We start from the raw sequence: 22,228 nt of genomic DNA, 5'->3' as shown, positions 1-22,228 counted from the left end.
GCTCTGCTTCGCCAGGAGCGGCTTAGTCGTGCTGGCCACATGACCCGGAAGCTGTACGCCGGCTCCCTCGGCCAATAAAGTGAGATGAGCACCGCAACCCCAGAGTCAGTCACGACTGGACCTAATGGTCAGGGGTCCCTTTACTTTTAACTTCAGAACTTATTGTGCAATTTTGATCTTGTAATTAGTTGAAAAATAATTGAATCATTTTTTACTCAGTGCTTTAAGTGTAATGTATGTATGTTTTGTCATTTTAGCATGCATATTATAGCAGAACAGTGGTGCTAAGGCTACTTGAAAAAAAATACAAATCTTTGGTAAGTCTGTTTTTTCATCAGTCAATATCCTTTCTTATCAATACAAGGAACAAAGTACATATCAATTACAACTGAACCAAGACATATCTTAAGATATTACATACTCCTTAATTGATTTTTGTTTATCAATATGGCCATTTAGGAAGTTCAGTTTCACATTCTAAATATGATGTTCTGCAGAGACTTTATAATTTACACTACTGCCTGTATATACTTCTACCAACTCAAAATTCATGTGAAAAGGGTCAAATGCAAATTTGCTAATGATGTGAGTGAAGTGAATCTTCATTAATAAAGGGAATTGTGCAATAGGCATTTCCTGTGAATTTTGTTATACCTTGTTGTTTTATTCGTCAGATTATTGCATCTGTTGAGCAGTGTGTTTCCTATCTTGAAACTTGTGAATCAGTGGTTGATAAAACAGGCAGGTTTAATTCTTTCTCCACATTGCATAATGGTAAGTATTTTTTCCATATGCTGAATAATATATATTTATTTGACGTCTTCTTTTTTGCTTACATTTTAATAAAATATGTAGCAGTGTTCCAGTAGTGCTTTTTATGACAAATGTTCAGAATATGTTCTATCTCAGAATTTCTAAATAACATTTCAACTGTGTGAGGCTTCCCTCCCACCTAGAAATGGCAAATCCAATTTTTATTGGTGGTTGCATTTTTTGTGATCTTGGCAGTTTTCTTTATAAATACATTATTGCCCATGATAGCAGTGATTGCTTGGACTCTAGTATACAAGAATGAAGCAAGAGACAGCACAGATTTATTGACGTGAACTGCCTTCTCTTTCAAGGTAATAAACAGAAGAATTTTTACACTGGAAAAGAATTGCAGTATATATATTTTGTTCATTCCCTGAGCCTCTTAGGAAGATTGTTGATATATAAACAAGGCAGAAGACTGTTTCCTATTCAGCTGAAAAACAGAAAAGGTAAGTGCGTGTTAAAGAACATAGAAGCATAGAAACATGACAGTGTGTTCTATTAGGGCCATTTTTCTAATGCTTTTTCAGCTTTGGTTTGTTGTTTGTGGGAGAGGGCTTATAGGTATCCAAAAGAGATTGTACAACAGGGTGTAAATTATGTGGCGTAAATTATGTAAGCAGGACAGTTATTGGAGTGCCTGGTGTATTATCCCATGCTGTTCTATATAGAAGTATCCCACATAAACTCCTGTCTCACTATTTTTATCTGGATTTTTTAAAACCTATTTATAACAAAACTTTGTTGTTTTCTGCAACAGTGGCGAAGCTGAGATGTTTATCAAAACTAACATAGTGACTCGATTTGGACATAATGCTAAACCATAGCTTAGTGCAGTGTAAACAACCTTCGGTTCCTGCACTTTTATTCTCTTCAACCCATCTTTCCAGAGGTGGATTCAAGGAAGCATGTGTTTTCTGTTTTCAACTAACTGGTGTTTATTGTTATGTCCAAACCTTGGGAGTGAAGGGAAGTTACCAGATCTGCTAGTGTGCCAGTTCACAAATTTGCATGGACATCTCTATTGCGTGTACCTGTGGAAAAATGGGGAAATTAGAATACAGCTTTTGAGTTCTTTGCTGGAGACAATGACAGGCACGCGAGACAGAATTGCATTTCATTGGAATACCTTTCTTCCTTTGGGGAAGTTATCATGGCTCAGTAAGAGAACTGACATCAATGGAACTGGAATTCTGGTTAGTTTAAACTATAGTTAGTTGTAATAAGACAACATCGAATGATAGTTTATGATTCTCCAAACATGGCATAGTTTAAATTAATCAGTTTCCCTAGGTGGGATGTAACAAAACTAGGTCGTTTAACCCGCAATTGTCGTATTTTCCACCTCCTGCTGTTGTACTGGAAGAGGAGGGTGAGGACAAGTGCCTGGGGCTCACTTGTACTTATTCATGCAGCGCTGACTTATGGTTTTTCCAAGGCAGGTTGGTTTATGGCTATGAAGAAGTACACATTATCATCTTGCACAATTATCTAAATATTCTTCCATCTGTCCTCCTTGGCCTGTGGCTGTTACAAAAAAAGTTTGATTACATTATTTTCCAGGAAGGAAAACATGAACCCAACCGTTTATTTGACATTGCTGGAATAGCTCTACCAGTAATAAATTAAATTAAATGGTTTCTGTCTGTGAAGCAGTTGGAAATGGAAGAAAAGCTACAGCAATTTAACTTAAATTTGTATTCAGGTATTCGTTTGTTGTTCCTAATTAAATTATAAGTAACATGAAGTTATTTCCCCCATTCTCATTTTTGTAGATTTGATGTCCTTGACAGACCTTGTCGTAATGTTTACTCGTCTTATCTATTGCGCCCCAAATTGCCCAAAGACTCTTACAGTGCATTCAGGTAACATTGCCCTTTATATTTGCTCTGTTATTCTTTAATTTTCTTCTTTGTGAATAAAGGTTTGTTCACTTCCATATTTCTTAATCATTTCTGTGTCTGTAGACACCATGACATCATATTTAAAGTGAAAACTGAATGACTCTTCACATCTGATGGGTATTTGAAGTGGTGGGCTTGGCAAGAGGGAAGAAATATCACTTGCTTCTTTTCCTTTATCTGATTGTGTTGCTCACTCTGTTGTTCTTTACTATTTTGAAACAAGTCTCTTTTTATTTGTCAGGCAATTATTCTCCAGCAGGCCTTATTACTGATGTGCTCGGAATTCTTTGTGAGAGAAAAGAATGTGCAACTGAATGTCTATATACTAATACAGTGATAGAAGCACTTCTTCAGCCAATACATTATTTACTGAATGGAACAGAGGTTGGTTGTATTTCCTTCAAATAAACATGAATAAAACTTAATGTAGAAAAATGTAATGGCTGTGATCCATTTAATTGTCAGTCACAATGTGGTTTTGCATATAACTAGTGAATGGAGATGTGCATTGCAAAATAGTGAGAATTGCATTGGGGACATTGTGTCTGTATCTGTTTCAATACAGCTGTGCACACCACAGTGAAATAAAACATATTGTTGCCTGGGCTAAGCTGTAATGAATTACAAGAGACAAAGTTAAAAATGGAGCTTGGGATTTGTGGGGAAAGGAGACAGGGAAGATTATGAAGAAAGCTGCATTTCATGTAAGTCAAGGGCAGCTAACCTATAACCCTCCATTGTTGGATTCCAACTTCTATCATAAGGGATATTGAGAATTATAGTCTATTGACATCTGGAGAGTCATAGGTTTCCATCCTTGTTTCAGTAAGAGAAGGAATGTGGAATTGGCATGCTAGTCTATTTTGGAAGTTAGCCCCATCTGTTTCTATTTTATATTTGAAATAAATGTTAATTCGTTTTGAAGGGACTTTGGATTCTTCTGTTCTTGTTTGTCAGTTAACATTTAGATTTATTCTCACAGCTACTTTTAGCTAAATACAAATCAGCAGTATCATTTACAACTGTATTGTTAAAAAAAAATCAAAAAATCAAAGCTCCATTGACATAAGCTGGATTATAATGTAAGAATTCCTCAGTCTTGTTACATTAATTTGCCTTTAGTTATACAAGGTTTGTAGACAAAAGTCTCTATAAAACATTAATCTTCAGAGTTTTTTAAATGTATGTGCAGGTGCATCTAAATTCTCCTGAAACAACTCTAATACATATAGCCGATATTTTGGCAAGGATTGCTGCTGCAGACGATGGTCTTTCACTCCTTCTCTATGGAGGAGAGAAACCCTCTGCCATGGAGGGTGGTAGGTAAGAGAATGTGTTTTAAAAGAACAAAAACAGTGTTATGAAATAAGTTCTTGTCTCTCATATCTAATTAGTTGTATATAAGTCTTGAGAGAAGCTTCCATGATTTGAATTATAAAATAAACATCTTGCATGTTTTGTTGTTTATGCAAATGTACCTAAGGAGATAGCTCCCACACCTGTAGAAAACAGTCTGCATTCAATACCTGAATGGTCCGTACACTGTAATTTTCATGTTATTTCTCATTAGTCATGCTTTTGTTTCTTGGCTTAAAGTATTACTGCATTTGGTTGTAATGATAAACTATGATTTCTTGTTACGTCAACAAACCTCAGGCTTGTGTACTCTCACCTACCTGCTCTCCATAAGAGGATATCAGAAGGTTTCATTTCTGTTTTAAACTAACCGCAATTAAACATTGTGTCTGAACCCAGACAAATGTAGAATTAACTAATGTTTACTGTTTATTGAATTCAGTGGCAAACCTTGGATTAATGAGGTTGGCTTGCTGCAGTAGTAGCTAAGACTTAACTACAGTTTATGATTTGGATGTATCATAAACTGTGGTTAATCAACAATCAAAGTGGAATGCTTCAGTCTCCAGAGCATTCTGGGGAAGGTGGCATGTAAGATGAAATAGTTAAAGGAACATATTCCCAATTAAATTGAAGATGTGTTTCTGCTATCCTGGGAAATGTGGAGATATGAAAATTGTGTGCTTCTCAGAATACATCACCACTTTCACAGCAGTATAAATGCCTTCATACACCTTCCCTGAGCCAGGTTGCTCTGTCTTAGAAATGAACACAGACATTTCTAAATAGTTGAGATCATACCTATTTAGCACCTGGTATCATTGATTATGTCCTGTGGGTTGATATAAATCATATGTAAAACTAATGGAGTTCTTAAAAAAAAAAAAAAAAGAATGTAAAAAGGAAAAACTTGCAAATGCAATATCACTTTCTTAACAAAGAGCAGCTATGGCAAAGGGACCGATCTGCATTATGACCACGATCCAAATGAATTGGGTGGGAAGGTGGTGGTGTAGAGAGTTATATAGATGTTATACAGAGAGTTATACAACAATATGGTTTCAATATGGATTGGGTCTTGCTGTTGCTTATTTGTTAAGAAACAGTCATGCCAAGTCATGCTGCTCAAAAACATGGTGGATGTGTAGCTTCACTAAGAATAAAGCAGTTTTATAGGTGATCTCTGTGGAAGGGGGAGAGAAGCCTTCCTATTTTGTTTTGCTCATGTTTGTTCCCATCTTACGTGGGAAGATGATAGGCAGTAAGTCTTTCTTTAGGCCAAGTCTCAGCATATTGTATAAGCAGAAGAAGGATTAACATTTCAATTACTAACTGAAAAGCTTTATTTCATCATAATTCTGCCGAATCAATAAAACATTGTTTTTTGAAATGTTTCATTCTTTGTAGCCTTAGGGGTGCACATACTATTGTTCAGTTTACAAAGAAGCTTCTTGATGAAGACATTTCTGTTCTTTCTGGGTCTGAGATGTTGCCAGTGCTCAAAGGTGCTTTCATCTTTGTATGCCACCAGATGTATAGTACTTGCGAAGGCTTAGAGGTGTTGCTACCTTACCATTTACATGGATCTATTTCTGAGGCTTGGAAAAAGGTAGTCCTGTCCTTGTTTATACAAAGTATATGTATAGAAGTTATGCAAAGGATGTTTATGTTTGCTTGTGTGTGCATCTGTTCCCAAAGGGTACTTTTTATGATGAAAATGTAATGTAGTACAGATTTTATCATGGAAGTGGCACCTTAACATTATAATATCCCAAAGATGATTATTAGTTTTCCCCTCTTTGTAACAAGCATAGCAAAGAGGGAGGGGGAGTAGCAATTTCTCTTGGATCCCAACACTGTGCACGTGTACAGTGGTACCTCGTGTTACAGACACTTCAGCCTGTAGACGCTTCAGGTTACAGACTCCGCTAACCCAGAAATAGTACCTCGGGTTAAGAACTTTGCTTCAGGATGAGGACAGAAATCGTGCAGTGGCAGCGGGAGGCCCCATTAGCTAAAGTTGTACCTCAGGTTAAGAACAGTTTCAAGTTAAGAACGGACCTCCAGAACGAATTAAGTTCTTAACCCGAGGTACTGCTGTAGTTAAAAAATAAGCAAATCTTGTCCTCTCAGGCTGTGGAAAATATTGCCAGTATAGTATACAGATGTGTACATTCTAATTTATATTATATGTGAAATAGGCTTGAATAGATGTTGGGAGCTTGAAATGTTTTTTAAAGTTGGCAAGTAGATCTGTTTGTTAATCTTCATTAGTCATGAAAAGTCCAGTGCTGCATTTCTTGCATGCATTGCTTTTGGTTCCAAGAGTTACATTAGAAACATTCACCAAGTAACTTCATGATGCCCATAAGTTGGTCAGTGCCCAGCGCCCCACTATCACACGGGTGGTTGCTGCTGCAGCAGCTGTTGCTTCTCACCTTGCACATTTGCAAGCTAGTTTATCTGGTGGTATCAGGATTTATTATTAGGTTATTAATGTAAGTGGTGAAGGATCCAAGCATCCATTTGGCTCTCTGGTGCATTGCAGTGTTGCTGCAATTGGGTAAAGCACCCTTGGAAGCAGGTAGCTGGCAGGTTTCTTTAACAGGCATATCTGGCAGTGGTGCTATAATGGTCTGGGAAACTAGGCACCCACCATCACCCCTGCACACAAGTGGGTTTATCAGACAGCAGAAACAGCATTGTCATTACCACACCCATTGCAGCACCCCCACCAACAATGGCCAAGCAGTGTTGACTGATAACTGCAGTAATGTCACCGCTGGGGTCCAAAATGATGGTAGGCACTCAGAGAAAGGCCCTCCAACAATCTGCAGATATGTCTGCCCTTAAGATATTTCTGATGCTTAATCAAATAGCCTTATCATACTATGTTGTTAGCTATCATAATTTAGATTTGCCACTGTTGCTAACAGTAAATTTATGTAATTTGCTTTTCATTTCTGATAGACTAGTTTGCTTTCGGAGAGAATTCCAACGCCTGTTGCGGGGGCAGATTGTGTATCATCAGCAAGTCAAGAATCACAGAGCTTGTAAGTACTAGTTTGGGTTACCTGCTCAGAAAAGTCCTCAAAGCTGCAACATGGGGGTTAGGTAACATTTAAAAATGGGAAATCTTTCTGATAAAGCTGTAATGCTGTTACCAGGCAGAGTCAACAGCAAAGTTCTGCATGGGAAAATAAAATACAGTTTAGTGGCTCGCACAGCCTCTTGCTTCGCTTTCCCTTTGCTTGCTCTGTCTTCCTCACTCCCTATTGTTTCTCCCATTTCTTCTCTTTGATTTCTGTTTCCTCTGTCACTTGTCCTGCAGTTTCCCCATTTTTCTGCTATGATTTCCACCCCTCCCCTCTCATTTGCTTTTCAGCTGTCCAGTATGTTGTCATTTCTGCCTTCATCAGCCCTCCATATTTTCAGTCTTACTGTTCCTGTCAGCTACATCTGCTTCCTCTTTTTCATCTGCCCCCATCCCTGTTTTGTTTACTAATATTATTGTTGCTTTTCTTGCTCCTTTGTTTTCGATTCTTAACACATTCAGAAAGGAATCTTCACAGTGGCTTTTTGACATCTGTCATGCAAGCCTCACATGGGAAAGGACCTGGGTGAGGGAGGCATATGGTACATGAGATGCAGTTTTAGTGGTTGGGGTGCAAATGTGTCTACTTTTAGCCCCCCCCCCATTTTTTCTACTTCTGCATAGCATATAATTCTCCTGAATATGAACATCTTTCCTCTTCTTTGGGTGTGAGTAGCTATCAGCTTTCACCGCTGAATGTTACTATTGTAGAGATAATTATTATTTATGTGATTTCTGCATTTTAAGAACTTCTGAATTCCATGTGTCAATACAGTGCTTCATACTCTTTATTTTCAATCACTTGTTCCCTAAGTCTATATTCCTAGAAATGGGAATCTGGCATATTATTTTTTCATAATGATGACATGTAACATGCAAATTGAAACAGGCTATAAATTCTGTTTAGCTTTTATAAGCTGTCATTTTTCCATGCAAGATGTATTGGCCAAGGCAATGAAGACATCACAGTTTATGGGTATATATTAATTACAATTGGTTTAAATCATTTTCAACAGGCATTTTTCTTTTTTGTAATGTCAGCATCCACTGACTATTTATAAAATGAAGTGAGTCATTTTACTGTCAGACTATAAGACAGCAATCACTTTATTTTTAAAAATATGTTGCTTACAATGATAATTCGATAGAAAAAAAATCTAGCAGCATATAAATGCATTTTTAAAAAGTAAGCACTGTATAATATAAAATCATGTTTAATAGCTTTTGAAGTGACATTTTTAAAGTTTTGATTAAAACATAATTGATATATCAGCTTTCATGTGACAATACATAACATACCTAAAACATACAGTCATGGGAAAAAAGAAAGTGCACCCTCTTTGAATTCTGTGGCTTTACATATGAAGACATAATAGCAATCATCTGTTCCTTAGCAGGACTTAAAATTATGTAAATGCAACCTCAGATGAACAATAGCAAATGGCATATGACACTGTGTCCTGATTTATTTAACAGAAATAAAATGAAAATGGAAAAGCTATGTGTGAAAAACTAAATACACCTTATGATTCAATTGCTTGTAGAACCACCTTTAGCAGCAATAACATGAATGAATCCTTTTCTGTAGGACTTTATCAGTCTCTCACATCATTGTGGAGGAATTTTGGCCTGCTCTTCTCTACAACGTTGCTTCAGTTCATTGAGGTTTGCTGGCATTTGTTGATGCACAGCTCTCTTAAGGTCCCGCAGCGCATTTCAATTGTATTGAGGTCTGGACTTTGACTGGGCCATTCATTCTATTCTTTTTCAGCCATTCTGTTGTAGATTTGCTGGTGTGCTTGGGATCCTTGTCCTGTTGCATGACCCAATTTCAACCAAGCTTCAGCTGTCAGGCAGATGGCCTCACATTTGACTGTAGAATACTTTAGTATACAGAGGAGTTCATGGTTGACTCAATGACCGCAAGTTCCCCAAGTCTTGTAGCTGCAAAATAAGCCCAAATCATCACCCTTCCATCACCATGCTTGACGGTGTGAGGTGTTTGTGCTGATATGCTGTGTTCAGTTTTTGCTAAACGTGGCACTGTGCATTATGGCAAAACATCTCCACTTTGGTCTTGTCTGTCCAAAGAACATTGTTCCAGAAATCTTGTGGTTTGTTAAGATGCAACTGAACTAATCTGTTCTGCCATGTTCTTTTTAGAGGGAAGAGACTTTTTCCTGGCAACCCTTCCCAGCAAACCATACTTGTTCCATCTTTTTCTAATTGTATATGAACTTTAACATTTAATGTGCTAGCTGAGGCCCATAGGGCCTGAGATGTAATTCTTGGGGGTTTTGCAATTTGAGCACTGCACGGTCTGATCTTGGGATGAATTTGCTAAGACATCCACTCCTGGGAAGATTGCACCTGTCTTGAGTGTTATGTTTTCCACTTTTGAATAATCTTTCTCACTGTAGAATGATGGACTTAAAATTGGTTGGAGATGGCCTTAGAACCCTTCCCAGTTTCATGGGCAGCAGCACTTGCTTCTCTAAGAGCACTGTGCCGTATTTCCTCCTTGGCATTTTGTTAAAACACACCTGAATGCTCCAGACCAGAAAACTGCTAAAACTTTGGCTTTTATAGAGGTGGGCACACTTACTGATGATCACTTAAGCAAGCACATTTGATTAGCAGCATCTGTCTGCTACTTGGCCTCTTAATTCCTATGAATGCAGTAATGGTGTACTTAGTCTTTCACACATGTTTTCTCCATTTTGGCTTTATTTCTGTTAAATAAAACTTGACATGGTGTAATATGTCATTTGTTATTGTTCATCTGAGGTTGTATTTACCTAATTTTAAAATCTGCTAAGGAACAGATTATTGTTGTTATGTCTCCATATGTAAAACCACAGAATTCCATATGTAAAACCGCACATTCTTTTTCCCATGACTGTACTGATATATAAGAAATTTGTACATTAGTAGCCTCAAAATGTGTGTGTGTCTCACTGAATATAGGTAGCTTTTGGATACCTGTATCAATATTAGAGGTACTCTATATTTCAGATTTCACTTTCTATAAGAGTTTTTCCACAGTGAAGAATTCAGTTTTAGAGATGGGTATTCTAGGGGGGGGGGTCTCTGTATGTTCTCTTCTCATTGGATGATTATGTTGCTCTAGTGTTTTCTTCTTTCCAGTCCTTTCAGAGTGGTGAACAAAGTTTGGGTTAATAGTAGATCCCTTTCTGGTGCAATGCTTGTTTGCTGCAAACTATGGTTTGCCTACTAAAAACCAGCCTTGGGAACAGGCATTCCAATGCCGCATCCCACTCCAACACAGATATCACCTGTTTTTCTCTCCTTGTCACCCTTAATAACACTTTTCTGTTACATCTGTACAAATGCTAATCATGGGTAGTGTTAGCTAGACTTACCAGAATATCACATAGATTTGCTAAAAACTGTATTAAGAAGGAACCTGGTTAGCATTAACTAGGGTTAGTGTTGGAGCAGGTGTAATATTAGGACTGCCTTCTCCCACAGATTTTTTGTACGCCAAGATCATCTTCAGGTGCCCTTCTCAATGTACCCCCACAATTTCAGGTTAGGCATATGACTTCTATGATTTTACTGTTCTATTGTTTCTGTTGCATTGTATGTGATTTTTGTGTTTAATTGTTTTACATGATTTGTAATACTGAAGGATGAGGTATGCATTTTATGTAACTGGCCACGTTCAGATAATCGAACCACAGCTTAATGAGTGAAGATATTCACAAGCTTCATGTATCCACATGTTGCTCCTTTGCAGAAGTAAACGAACAAGCTGAGAAGCTGTAGTTAAACAGAGCTTCATGTTACATCAGAATCAGGAAGTTTGATTAATGGCTTTTAAGGAAGCCAGGTTCTGAAAAGCAAGTGTAAGTAAGCTTTAGGTTTTGGCTCATTTGGAATCCATTAATTACTGAAAGTAATGGGAAAGTAATAGAAGTTATTGTTAACTATTGCTTCCTGGCTTGCTTCTATGTTCACATGAAGGGGGAGCAAAGGGCCTGCCTGCTGGTTACTCAAGATTCGATCATCTGAATGCAGCAATAAATGATATTAAAATGTAATTAAGGCAACAAAGGAAAGCAAGGGGGTGGGAAGGGAGTTGGTATTCTTCAGGCTGCCAAATTTGCAGACCTGAGTTTGTAGCAGGTTCACATTACATTGGCACTGGACCTTAGAATACAATTATATGCATGCTTAGGAGTAAATTCTGTTGAACTGTCAGTAGGTAAGCATGCATATATATGATCCGGAAAGCAACTTAAGAACTAGGGATTGGGTACCGTGAGCACAGCTAGCACCATCCTATGGTCAGTAACAATAGGTGCAACTTGTGGATCCTTGCCTGCTGAGGGAAGAGTTTGCTTGTATGTGCAATTCACTGAGTTGGCATTATCACCATTATGGCTTGCTGCCTTACTACCTATTTTGTTTCTCTCTTTGTCAGGTAGCAGAAACTTAAGCAAATAATCAAAAGAGTAATAGAGTTAAACTCTTGCTTTACTCTCAGCCTCTTTTGTATATCGTGAAAGGGTAGCATTGTTGGAGGGAAATGTGTCAGAAGAGTTAGCAGACAAACCTATTAGATCCAAGAGAAGGGCTTTAGACCTTCAGGGGGAGACAGCTGTCGCGTAGGTAGAACAAGCACAGATATACAGCTGCTTTCCTAAATGAATTAATTGCACCCAGATGGTAAATTGAGTAGTGTAAGCAATATTGAATGGAAACATTTTTTTCTAACAGAAATTATATACTGGTAGACCAGTCTATGTCTTTGCTATAACAAATGAGCCTTTTATGCAAATCATTACCTCATTGAGGGAGAGATTACTTGGTTGTTGTTGCTGTTTGTTTGTGGGTACTTTAATTTAGTTTTTATCTATTTGCTTTTTTCCAGTATTGTACTGGAAGAGACACTGTTGGATGACTTGCTAAATTTTGCAGCTACACCTAAAGGGCTTTTGCTGCTGCAGAATACAGGAACAGTAAACGAGTGTGTGACTTTCATGTTCAACAGGTTCACAAAAAACCTCCAAGTAGGTATAATCACACACACACATACATGAAACAATATTTTCATCACTTAGTTTGCCAGAGCAGTCTTTATTGCCTATGCCATAACCTTTCTCTGTTAAAGCGGTATAATAGCATCAGAATGTTAATTAGGTAATGCTAGTTAATGATACATTTGATTATGGAATTAATTGTTTGTTCCAAAACAAACAGTATATAAAAAGCACCATTATTCTTATCTTGTATAAGCCATGATCCTCCTGTATATCTAAAGTGTTTGAGCCCTTGAAATTTATGGTTTGTTATAATTTGTTTGTGCTAGGTCTGTGGATTTGAAAAGTTTGGCTATGGAGCAATTGTATCGCAAGTAGCTGCAACAGCTGCAGGTGCTGTAGCTCTACAGAGTTCAGGTAACTTTTTGTATAGATTATCATGAATAAATCTTGGTAATTAAGGCTGCAATCCTAATCCCAATTCCCGGAGAGCAAGCACCATTGAATTCAGTAGGACTTAACTCCTATTGACATGGTTAGAATTGTGTCTATAGCTTTGACTTTTGTCAGCAAGCATCAGAGCAAATAAGTTATTTTATTCTATCATCCTGTCTTTGTGTTTCTGTATGGGACAGTTCAGACAGAATGCCAAACCATGGTTTTGCATTATATATTTGAAAATCTGTTTCTTCTCCATCCTCCAATTTGCAGATGCCTCCCTCCTTTGCTAGTCTGGATAAAAGGCAAGCCATGGTTTTCCAGAAGCCATGATTTGCATCAAACAAGGAAATGAGGGATAAATTTTTCACAAGGGAAGGAGGGAGAGGAGCATGCAAGCCCAAAGATGCTGCCATGCTTGGTCATATAATGTCAGATCATGACGTGGGATTCAACTAAATTGCTGTGTGCGTGGGATTAAGGCTTCAACGGGGCTTCCTAAACCTGCCCTGGAGGATTGGGGAAACCCTCAGAACAGGTTTAGAGGGCTTTGGGGTTGGAGAGGTGGGAAAGTCCCATTGCATGAGCAGGCCTTGTTTCCCATGTGCACACCCCAGTGCTACATGGAATTCCACCCACTGAGGCCCTGAGTGTTCCAGAGCAAAGTCCACGTGGAACCAAACAGAGCCCCCACCTGAAATGTGGAGGTTGCTGCACCAACTGTTCCTATTATGGTGAAACAGTACAGATTAAGATATCGTATTAGAAATTGTGCATGTTATGAAAGAGGATAGTTTCATTAGTGAAGAGCTGTGGTAGCATTATCAGCTTAACCCTTATGGAAAGTGTTCTCAGTGTGGTTCCTGTCTAATAACGTTTGCTAGGACCTCTGCTATAAAATATGACAAGAGTCCTTGTGAATAAAATACTCTCTTCCTAGGATTTATAAAAGCACTTGTTACCGAATTGTGGGGTGTTCTAGAATGTGGAAGAGATGATGTCCGAGTAACTCATCCCAGATCAACACCAGTTGATCCCATTGATCGGAGCTGTCAGAAGGTGGTTTGAATTTTCTTTTGCCCATTAATATGTGAATATAGTTTTTATCTGAAGCAGAATGTTTTCCTTGGGATATTCCTTAAGTTGCTTGTAGCTTGCAGGTTGTAAATTATGTATTATTCTAAGGTAGAGTATTGGGGAAACAATAAAAGAATAGCATGGGATTGCCGTACCATGCTCTGATATGCTTTTTATTGAGGATGTGTTCTTGATAAACTTCCTAATAAGGATAGAGACTGACTCCAGAATTCAAAAAGAAAAAGAAGTGCTAACTTTGTTTAGTGTTAATATTTTGGAAGTTTAGCAGCTTAAAGAAGAGGAGCAAAATCAGTTTGAGAAGAGTTACGTATAATCGCATCAGGATTCAGTGAATACGTTTCAATCAATCAGTTTTATTATCTCGGCCAGAGGCCATAATACAGAACATAATTACTAACAACTACAAATAAAGACAATTATCCAGAATAAAACAGTACCCATATAAAAGTCACAATCCACACTTCTTGCAAATAATCACCACCTCAACATAATTCTTTGGTAGAATTTAAACAAGCGTATCTTAAGAAATAAAAACTAAGTGACTGTTCCTACTTCATAATGTAGTTGCTGTTCCTTTGGGAAGCACCCTAGACTGCCTGCATTTTATTGTACAATCTTTTTTTCTATCTCTGTGTGATGCAGCAATATCACTCTTCAGTGATCTTACCGGTTGAGCATAGCCATGTATATTTTAAATATACATTATTCAGGCTGAGGGAGAAACTACTATACATAGAGCTCATCCTATTTGCTCTCAGCAGCCTAGCCTATGAATGGCCATGCCTGTCCTAAAGCGGGGGATTATCCAGCCTGCTACAATAGTCTAATTGGAAAATAACGGCTGTGCTATGCTAACTCTTGTCCGTACAATGCCATGGTGCAGAGATACTGTACTGGAAGGTAGTGTCCCTGTAGTTAGACTTGTATTACCTCGGTCTGCCCTCCAGGTTTAAAGTGCAAATGTAGTCTGGGCTTCACTGAAGGAGATTCTAGCTAAAGGCAGCAGCGTTTGGATTTGTGGCAGCCCTCAGTGCTATTTGTTTCCTTATACCTGGATTCAACCTTGCTTGATCTGCCATTTTCCCACCCCTGCTCCTATAAAGGCTAAGCCAACTGGTATTGCTTTAATGTCTGTGATTTGCAGTGGGCGTTCATTCCAGCTGTTTGCATTAGATTTCCTTTCCGCCTTCTTTTCCACAGTAGGCGCTCTGCAAATGTCTTTAATTACCTTTAAATAGCCCTGCTCTGCCTGGGATGCAAACTTACCTTTCTATTCTGTGCATCGCTACAGCTTGAAAACACCCACACTGATAGGAGTTGGTCCAATAAAAGGTCACTCTTTATATATCTTATTTGTGAAAACCAAAGTAATACTAACGGCTTTTGTAACAGGCTTTAGATTTATTTATTTATTTTGACAATTTATATAACTCAATGACAGTAGCCTCTAAGCAGTGTACAGAAGACTTGATACAATAAGACTAAAAATGTGTTAAAACTATAAAATCACAATTCATTTAGAACGCCTGCTGGAACGAAATGCCAGTAATCATTTTGTTTACTGTGTCACCATTTCCTGCTTTAGTCTTTTCTAGCTCTGATAAACTTGTTATCCTACCCTGCTGTTTACGAACTGATAGGTGATCAAGCGATACCTAATAAACCAGAATATTCTCTCCGTGAAGTTCCTACAGATATTATAGTAAGTAGCTTGGCTTTCAATCCTTTTTGAAAAGCTCTTTTGAATGGTTATAGTGCTCTGATTGAAACAAGCTCTTTTTGCAAATGGATTTAATGTTTTCTTATTGCTTTAACTTTATAATTTTGTATCTCCTTTTGACAATCATGAGGAGTGGTTTACAAATCTGTTCAGTAAAAATAAGAAGCTTCATATGGGTTTGGTGTTCTATTGCTGCTTAGGTTCTGAGTACATTTTCAGCATTTCTTTCTTGCATGCAGCATGAGGGCAGTATATGCACAGTGTCCTCAGTGTGAATCTATTTTTCCTACAGTCACAGGAAAATATAATACTTAAATAATAATCTGCAGATGCTGTTTTCTCTTGTCTAAAGACAAATCTCTTCTTTCAAGTGTAAGCAATGGATTTGATTATAATAAAATTATTCTTTATATCATATAAAATCTGTATATGTATAAAAATCTTTTGCATATCTAAAGAAATATAGATATATTTAGTTATAACCAATGTCAAAATAGAACAAGAGCCACAATTTTGGCACCTGTGTGTGCCAGCCTGCCTAGCAGCACCTCTTATGGTTCTTGAGAATGGGTTCAATAAGATTCCTTCAAAAATCCATGATTCATGAGACATGCTTTGCTCATCTTGTTCAGGTTGTGTTTGCATTTGTTCAGCCTTTCCTCATGCCCCCTCAGACATGCCCACATTTCATTGGATGCCAGGATTGGACACCCATCCTCCTACTCTGAGCAGAGGAGAGGTGCGAAGAGCTTTCCTCTGTGAGTGAGCGTGGCGGTGACTGATGCACATGCCTTTTCTTCATTGATAGGGAATACTTTTTGTATTCCTGCTCTTTTAGACATGGCAGCCATTTTTGTGTTATGCCATGCCCTCGTGGCAGCCATTTAGTGACTGGCATTCAAGCACTCCCTCAAAACTGCATATGCACCAACTGGCTCAAAAAGGTTGACGTTCCCTGAACTGGAATGTGATTTTCCTTTTCTTGGTCTTTTACCTGTGGCCCACTTGGGAGATCCAGGGTAGAGACATTACTGTGTTTGGTGTTGCTGTGCTTTATGCCATCCCTGAAGGTAATTTTAACCATAAAGGTATCTGTGACCTTTCTTTTTTGAGGGCAGTTCCTGAATCTTGGGGATGGCTGTTCCCACTTCCAGTGATGCATCTGTGGGCTGTGTGGTCAACCAGATGTCTGCTTGTGTTGCCATCACTGTAGATGACCTTGGTGTAAATGGTTCTTTTTGGATTTTTTCATTCTGTTGCTCTTCCTTTTGACCGGAACACTTATCTTGGTGTAATGTTGATCAAGTTGCATTGGGTTGTTTCATGACAGTTTTATCCTTCTATTCCTCTGTAGTAGGACTTAGATCAGTTCTATGTGACTATAGCTGGTTTGTTTTAAGTAACATAACAAATATCTAAACAATGTAAAATAAAAAACAAAAGCAAATCTTACACAAAACAAGAATCCATCAAAATACATCAATATAATACAACAGCAAAATACAGCAACAGAATGCAACATAATTGCAATATTATCTTTAAAACACACACAAACACCAATATTGCAGAAAAGTATCCTTATAATGAATAATACAAATCAGGAATTCAAGAACCATACTTGGTTACTGCTCGTCCAGCCATCACACTTTCTTTGCATACATTATACCACTTCATCCACTCAATTCTTACTTCAGCTGAACACTATAAACATTTAACAACCAAAAATCATGTACTGTACAAATCTTAACTGGTGAAAAGCCAATCACCTGCCCTGCTCTCCAAAGATGGTAAGGGAGGAAGTAGATACAGCTGTGTGTGCTTTGTAACCCTACTCTGTGCCCAGAACCTAGCCTGCTACTCTCTGGTGCAGTGAAGGTCATTACTGTGTCATCATGTTGAAATAAAATTCTACTGCCAGTCTGACCATGCAATATGCTATCTTGTCTTTTGTCTATGCACAATGTCTATCTCCCCTGCTACCATGGCAAGCACACTATGCCTCTCATTTAAGGAAGGGTTGTTGCTCAGTTGCATCTGCTTTCCATATGGAAGGCTCCATGTTCTATTCCTGGTATCTCCATATGGGACTGGGAAGGACTCCTGCTTGAAACCTGGAGAGCTGCTGCCAGTCAGTGCAGACAGTACTGAGCTATATGGACAGATGATCTGACTTGAAATAATGAGTATAGTGTCAAATCCCCTTTGGCTATTCACATTTATTCTGAGGTTTTGGGAAAGAAACTGGAAACCTTACTCTTGGCTGCTACAGCTGGGCAAAAGTGTTTTTGCTCAGTGTAAACGGAGTTGGTTAGCTGTTCGAGGTGTCAAAGTACTTTGAATGTAAGATCAAATCAAAAGATGTTGCCAAATCTCTATTCTTGGCGGATTACTTACAATCTCACATTAGCAAGGTTGTATTAATTTACTTGTTTAAGGAAGTAAACTTCCAATTAGGAACAGTTTTCCTTTATAGGAATGCTATTCTATACTTACTCACTGTGTTTTCCCCAGATGTACACATAGATTTAAAAATAAATGCACTGGGTATTAAATGCATGTAGAGTATCTGATAATGACTATTTTTATGATTCTGTTTTCACTTGAGTCAGAGAAACTGACTGGAATGAAATGGGGAAAATACTTACTTTTTAAACACAAGAACAGTTTGCTGAATTGCTTCTTGCCAGTTTAAGAGCTATTTGTGAGGAAATGTAACAACCAAATCATATACTTGTCCATATACTTTAAAAATGTGGCTTAATGAAAATGGTTGAGTAATAATGTTGTCTACTCAAAGTGCTGGTCACATATTAATAAAATTGGTGCTTATATTTCAGGATATCATTGACAGGGTTATAATTGTGAACACAGAAGCTAAAATTCATTCATTGTTCAATTATGAGCAGTCTCATATCTTTGGCCTGAGGTAAGATACTAAATTTTCTGATTCACTTAAGGTAAAATAATCAACTAGTTTCTTCTGTTCTGCAATGCTGACTTGGTAAAATGCTTATGAATCTGGCCTATATGAGGGTAGAGGTATCTGTGAGTGAAACATACAGGTTGAGTGCTGTATGGCAATGAAGGCCAATATACAGTCAGGGAAATTAGACTATGCACAAAGGAAGTATTTCCCCTAGACAACTTGTATTGTACCCAAGTTCATATGAGGCTTAGAGAAAATCCTCTCAATGCAAATCTTTTGTGTCCCCACCCCCCATTATATTGTTTATCATAGGTTGCTTTTGGGTGTTGGAACTCTTAGCTGCTTGGGTTGGGATGCAGTCTACAATTTTTGCTGTGCTAACACAATAGAAAGAACTTAGGCACTTAAACTGTTACTCCTTGCTGTCTCCTGTTGGATGAGGAAAGAAATAGGATGCTGAAATTTTTATCAAGAGCTGCAGTGGCTTTGACTGATGTTTTGTAGCTTATTGGCTGTTTACAGTCTTGGCTCTTTGAATGTCGGATTTCCTGTGCCTGGTTTGATGAGCACAATCTTTTTGTTATTTTTTTTTAGCATTTATATACTATTTAACGTTACAAAAATCTCTAAGCTGTGTATAGTGTAACAAAGAAAGAGTAAATTATTAAACCAAAAAAGCACATCCTAAACCAGTAAAACAGCAAAATAAAAAAGTATAACAATGAGAGAAAAAACTCTTGAAGATTCAAACATGTAAAACAGGGTCCAGTCTTATGGGTTAGTGGAAGAGAAGTTTTCACATTTGAAGCAACTGATGATTGCGTGCTTCGTGTATGGCAAAGGGAAGGGCAAGTAGGACCGTGAAAAGAGGACATGTCCAGGAATTCCCAGACATATTCCCAGACCCTATTCTCCCTTCTGTTGCAGCTCCCAGCACACACCCTGAAAATTGGCTTCAAAGGGTTGGGGGCCTCTCCAGAGCAATGTGAAATGTGGCATGGAGAAGAGAGAATAGGCAAAAATGGGTTCCTCCTCCTTTTCAGTTAGTGGGGGTTTCCAGTGGACCAAAGGGCCTTTTGGGAGCTCACAGACACCAGCTGGGTAATAAATGACAACAACAATAGCAATGATGATAATAATAATAATAATAATAATAATAATATATTGGACCAGGCAATCTTTCAGATAACCTGGTCCCAAGTTGTTCAGGGCTTTATATATGTTAACAAGTTAATCAGCAGGATACTGATTAAGGATGCTTCAGGAGTTAGTATCTTTTGCTAGCACAGAATGAAGAAGTTTCTTCCTGCTCAGTTCACTCGCTTTTACCACTTTCTGTAGGTCAATTTCTTTCACTTCTGTGTGAAGTGAAAGTGTGATTCCTAGCTGCTGTAATTTTAGACTGTGCCATGTGCTGTGCTATTCTGGTCCTCCGTCTGTCCCCAATATCTCTCTATTTCTTCTGCCTCAGATTGGAAGGTGGTGTTAGTATGTGGCAGACCCTGTTCCCTGTTCCTGACAAATTTCCTTTGCTGAAGTAGATCAGCTTCAGTAGAGCTTGTTTGACAGTTGTGAGTTTACATCTAACGCAGCAATGTGTCAGAGGGAGGAGGACTCATTGGAGGGCCAGATCCACATATTAGAGCTGTTTCCCACCATATCTCAACCCATGTCTAAAACAACGCTAACACAATTATTTTATGCAAAATAATTATAGGAAAGAGACTGCCAAATCCAGTGTCAGTTCTAACATCTCTCTACATTATAGCAATGAAATTTACTATGCTAAAGCAGTGAAACAATACTATATGCTGAAGCATTTATCAGAGATTATTGTAATTTGTGTTCTAAAATTTATACCTCATCTGTCAACATCATAGCTTACAAAAAGGGTTTAAAACAATTTAAAGCATAACGAAATTGCAGTAAAACCACCATAAAAACTGAGACAGTAGGCCACTGCAATGATGGTCAGCTGTTGTTGGACTTCTGGTCCTATCATCCCTGACTACTGGCTATGTTGACTGGGGTTGCTGGGATTTGGAGTCCAGCAGCTTCTGGAGGGCTAAAGGTTCCCTGTCCCTAGTCTAGCTGCTCCATTTATCACAATAAAACTGTCTCAAATAGGAAGTGAATGTTGCTATATCTTCTTAGAGAGTATTTACAGTCCTGTGGTTTGTTTTTCCTTTTTTTGCAGTAGGATTTTTTAATAGGTTTCACATTAATACAAGTGAAAGAATTGTATTCCTTATGGTCTTAATCTCAGTGGTCCACAACCAAGTCATCAGATGGATATTGCAAAACATTGATATCCCTCAAGTCTGGTGAAAGGCAGGCGCACTTTTGAGTTTTCTTAAACAATTCTCAAAAACAATTTTCCCAGGGGAAAGCCTTCACTGCTTGCTTCCCTTTCTCCTAAACTTATCATTGTCTGTTGGGGAGGCCTGTATGCTAGGGAATCTGAGAAATGAAGTTCCCAATGGATCTTGGCTCAAAAGGCAGCAGTTTCCCAAGCTCCCTAGCTGCAGTTAATTAACACTCAGGAGAATGTGTAGCTTTCCCCTAAAGAAACTAGCTCATCGTGTTCTCAAGAAAATATGTGCAAGTAGTTGTCATTAGGTTATGTGCCTGTCCTTCTTTCTGAACATATAATGAGAAGCCTCAGGTTAATTTTAGCTTTTTATTTGTACCTGAAGTGCCACAAGATTTTCCATTAGTGCATCAAGAGTTTAAATTGGATTCTCTACTTTGAAGATACATTATCTGGATTAAAACCTTTATTCTCTTCAAGTAATCTTAGTACCTGTCAACTCTAGTTTTTAATAACGTTATTTTGGTTCATTTCCTGTATTAGATGTTTCATAGTTGCTCATGCTCTCAGGAGAAGCACAGGGAAGCAGCTCTGTACTCGCCTTTCTTTGCAGATCCAGAACAGGGGGGGTGGGTAGAATCAGGCTCACAAACCACAACCAGTTCCTCTTAGATTTTGAGAAGACTGAGGTCCAAACTACTTATAGCATTATCATATAATTTGTCTTTGTAGACCAGTTCTTTCTCACAGAGTCCCTGATCCAAATTGGGAAGCTGGTTTGATAGGAAGGTGAGCCTGCTCCTGTAGTCCCTGTCTAGTTTGCACACAAACTTTGCTTGGGAATATGCTTCTGTCAGCCAAAACTTAGTTAATTTTCAATCAGTGTATTACCTATAGGTTTTTTAAAAAAAACATTTACTGCAAATTATACAGGATATTGCAGTCATTCTAATTTTTGTTTTGGAAAACAAAACAGATTGTATTTTCCTCCAGTTTCTCTACTGGAATTGTAATTATGTTGTGTAAACAATCTTTAGCAATAGTTTTAGGGAACTGTATCTTTTAAACGAATGTACCGTGTTCTACAGAATCTGAGTATTGTCAATGGAGGAGGATAAATTAACATGTCATATATTAATGAGGGGGTGGGAATCCCTGTTTTGTTATATATTCACATCTGGTCTGTTTCCAGTGGTATTAAAACCTGACTGCAGGTACAGGAAACAAATAATTAAATAAAACATTCATGTCACAATCTGTACATACGCACATCAATTTGCATTTGTTTTAAATTTCAAGCAACACTTGAAATCTTGAAAAGCAAGATTAACAGGAAAAAAATGGAAAGACCTAAAATAGCATGGCTAGCAGAACAAGCACAGTAAATCGAAATAGTTCCTTTGAACTGCATTAGATTTGCAATATGAAACCGCCATTACTGATATCAGATGCAGAACAGAGGGCTAAAGAATAGTGTCACATTTTCCATACCTTTTGAAACAACTAGGGAACATTGGCTATGAGCACAAAAGAGCAATCAGGGCTTTTAGTCCTAGACCAAG

At 38.0% G+C, this 22,228-nt stretch overlaps 1 protein-coding gene across 5 annotated transcripts in view; it reads left to right on the top strand.

The window, feature by feature from the left end:
• The window catches only part of TBC1D32 (TBC1 domain family member 32), a 69,608-nt gene that overhangs the window by 16,427 nt on the left and 30,953 nt on the right, over window positions 1-22,228 (top strand). For 4 of the 5 annotated variants that reach the window (XR_013984342.1, XM_080999504.1, XM_080999506.1 and 1 more), the window contains 14 exons: window positions 258-317; window positions 675-774; window positions 1,125-1,262; window positions 2,589-2,678; window positions 2,959-3,101; window positions 3,910-4,040; window positions 5,481-5,682; window positions 7,044-7,126; window positions 10,660-10,719; window positions 12,065-12,203; window positions 12,503-12,590; window positions 13,552-13,670; window positions 15,295-15,411; window positions 18,267-18,355. Coding sequence is in view for 4 of the 5 variants with exons in the window: in XM_080999504.1 (XP_080855630.1) it covers window positions 258-317; window positions 675-774; window positions 1,125-1,262; window positions 2,589-2,678; window positions 2,959-3,101; window positions 3,910-4,040; window positions 5,481-5,682; window positions 7,044-7,126; window positions 10,660-10,719; window positions 12,065-12,203; window positions 12,503-12,590; window positions 13,552-13,670; window positions 15,295-15,411; window positions 18,267-18,355 (1,559 nt within the window). In the remaining variant the exon portion in view is untranslated. The remainder of the gene's footprint in view (window positions 1-257; window positions 318-674; window positions 775-1,124; window positions 1,263-2,588; window positions 2,679-2,958; window positions 3,102-3,909; window positions 4,041-5,480; window positions 5,683-7,043; window positions 7,127-10,659; window positions 10,720-12,064; window positions 12,204-12,502; window positions 12,591-13,551; window positions 13,671-15,294; window positions 15,412-18,266; window positions 18,356-22,228) is intronic. The other variant, XM_080999505.1, reaches the window with a different exon arrangement.

This window comes from Podarcis pityusensis (assembly GCF_964106645.2).
Source record: "Podarcis pityusensis genome assembly, chromosome: 3".
In the NCBI taxonomy this organism is placed as follows: domain Eukaryota; kingdom Metazoa; phylum Chordata; class Lepidosauria; order Squamata; family Lacertidae; genus Podarcis; species Podarcis pityusensis.
This window is presented reverse-complemented; position numbering and strand designations above follow the sequence as displayed.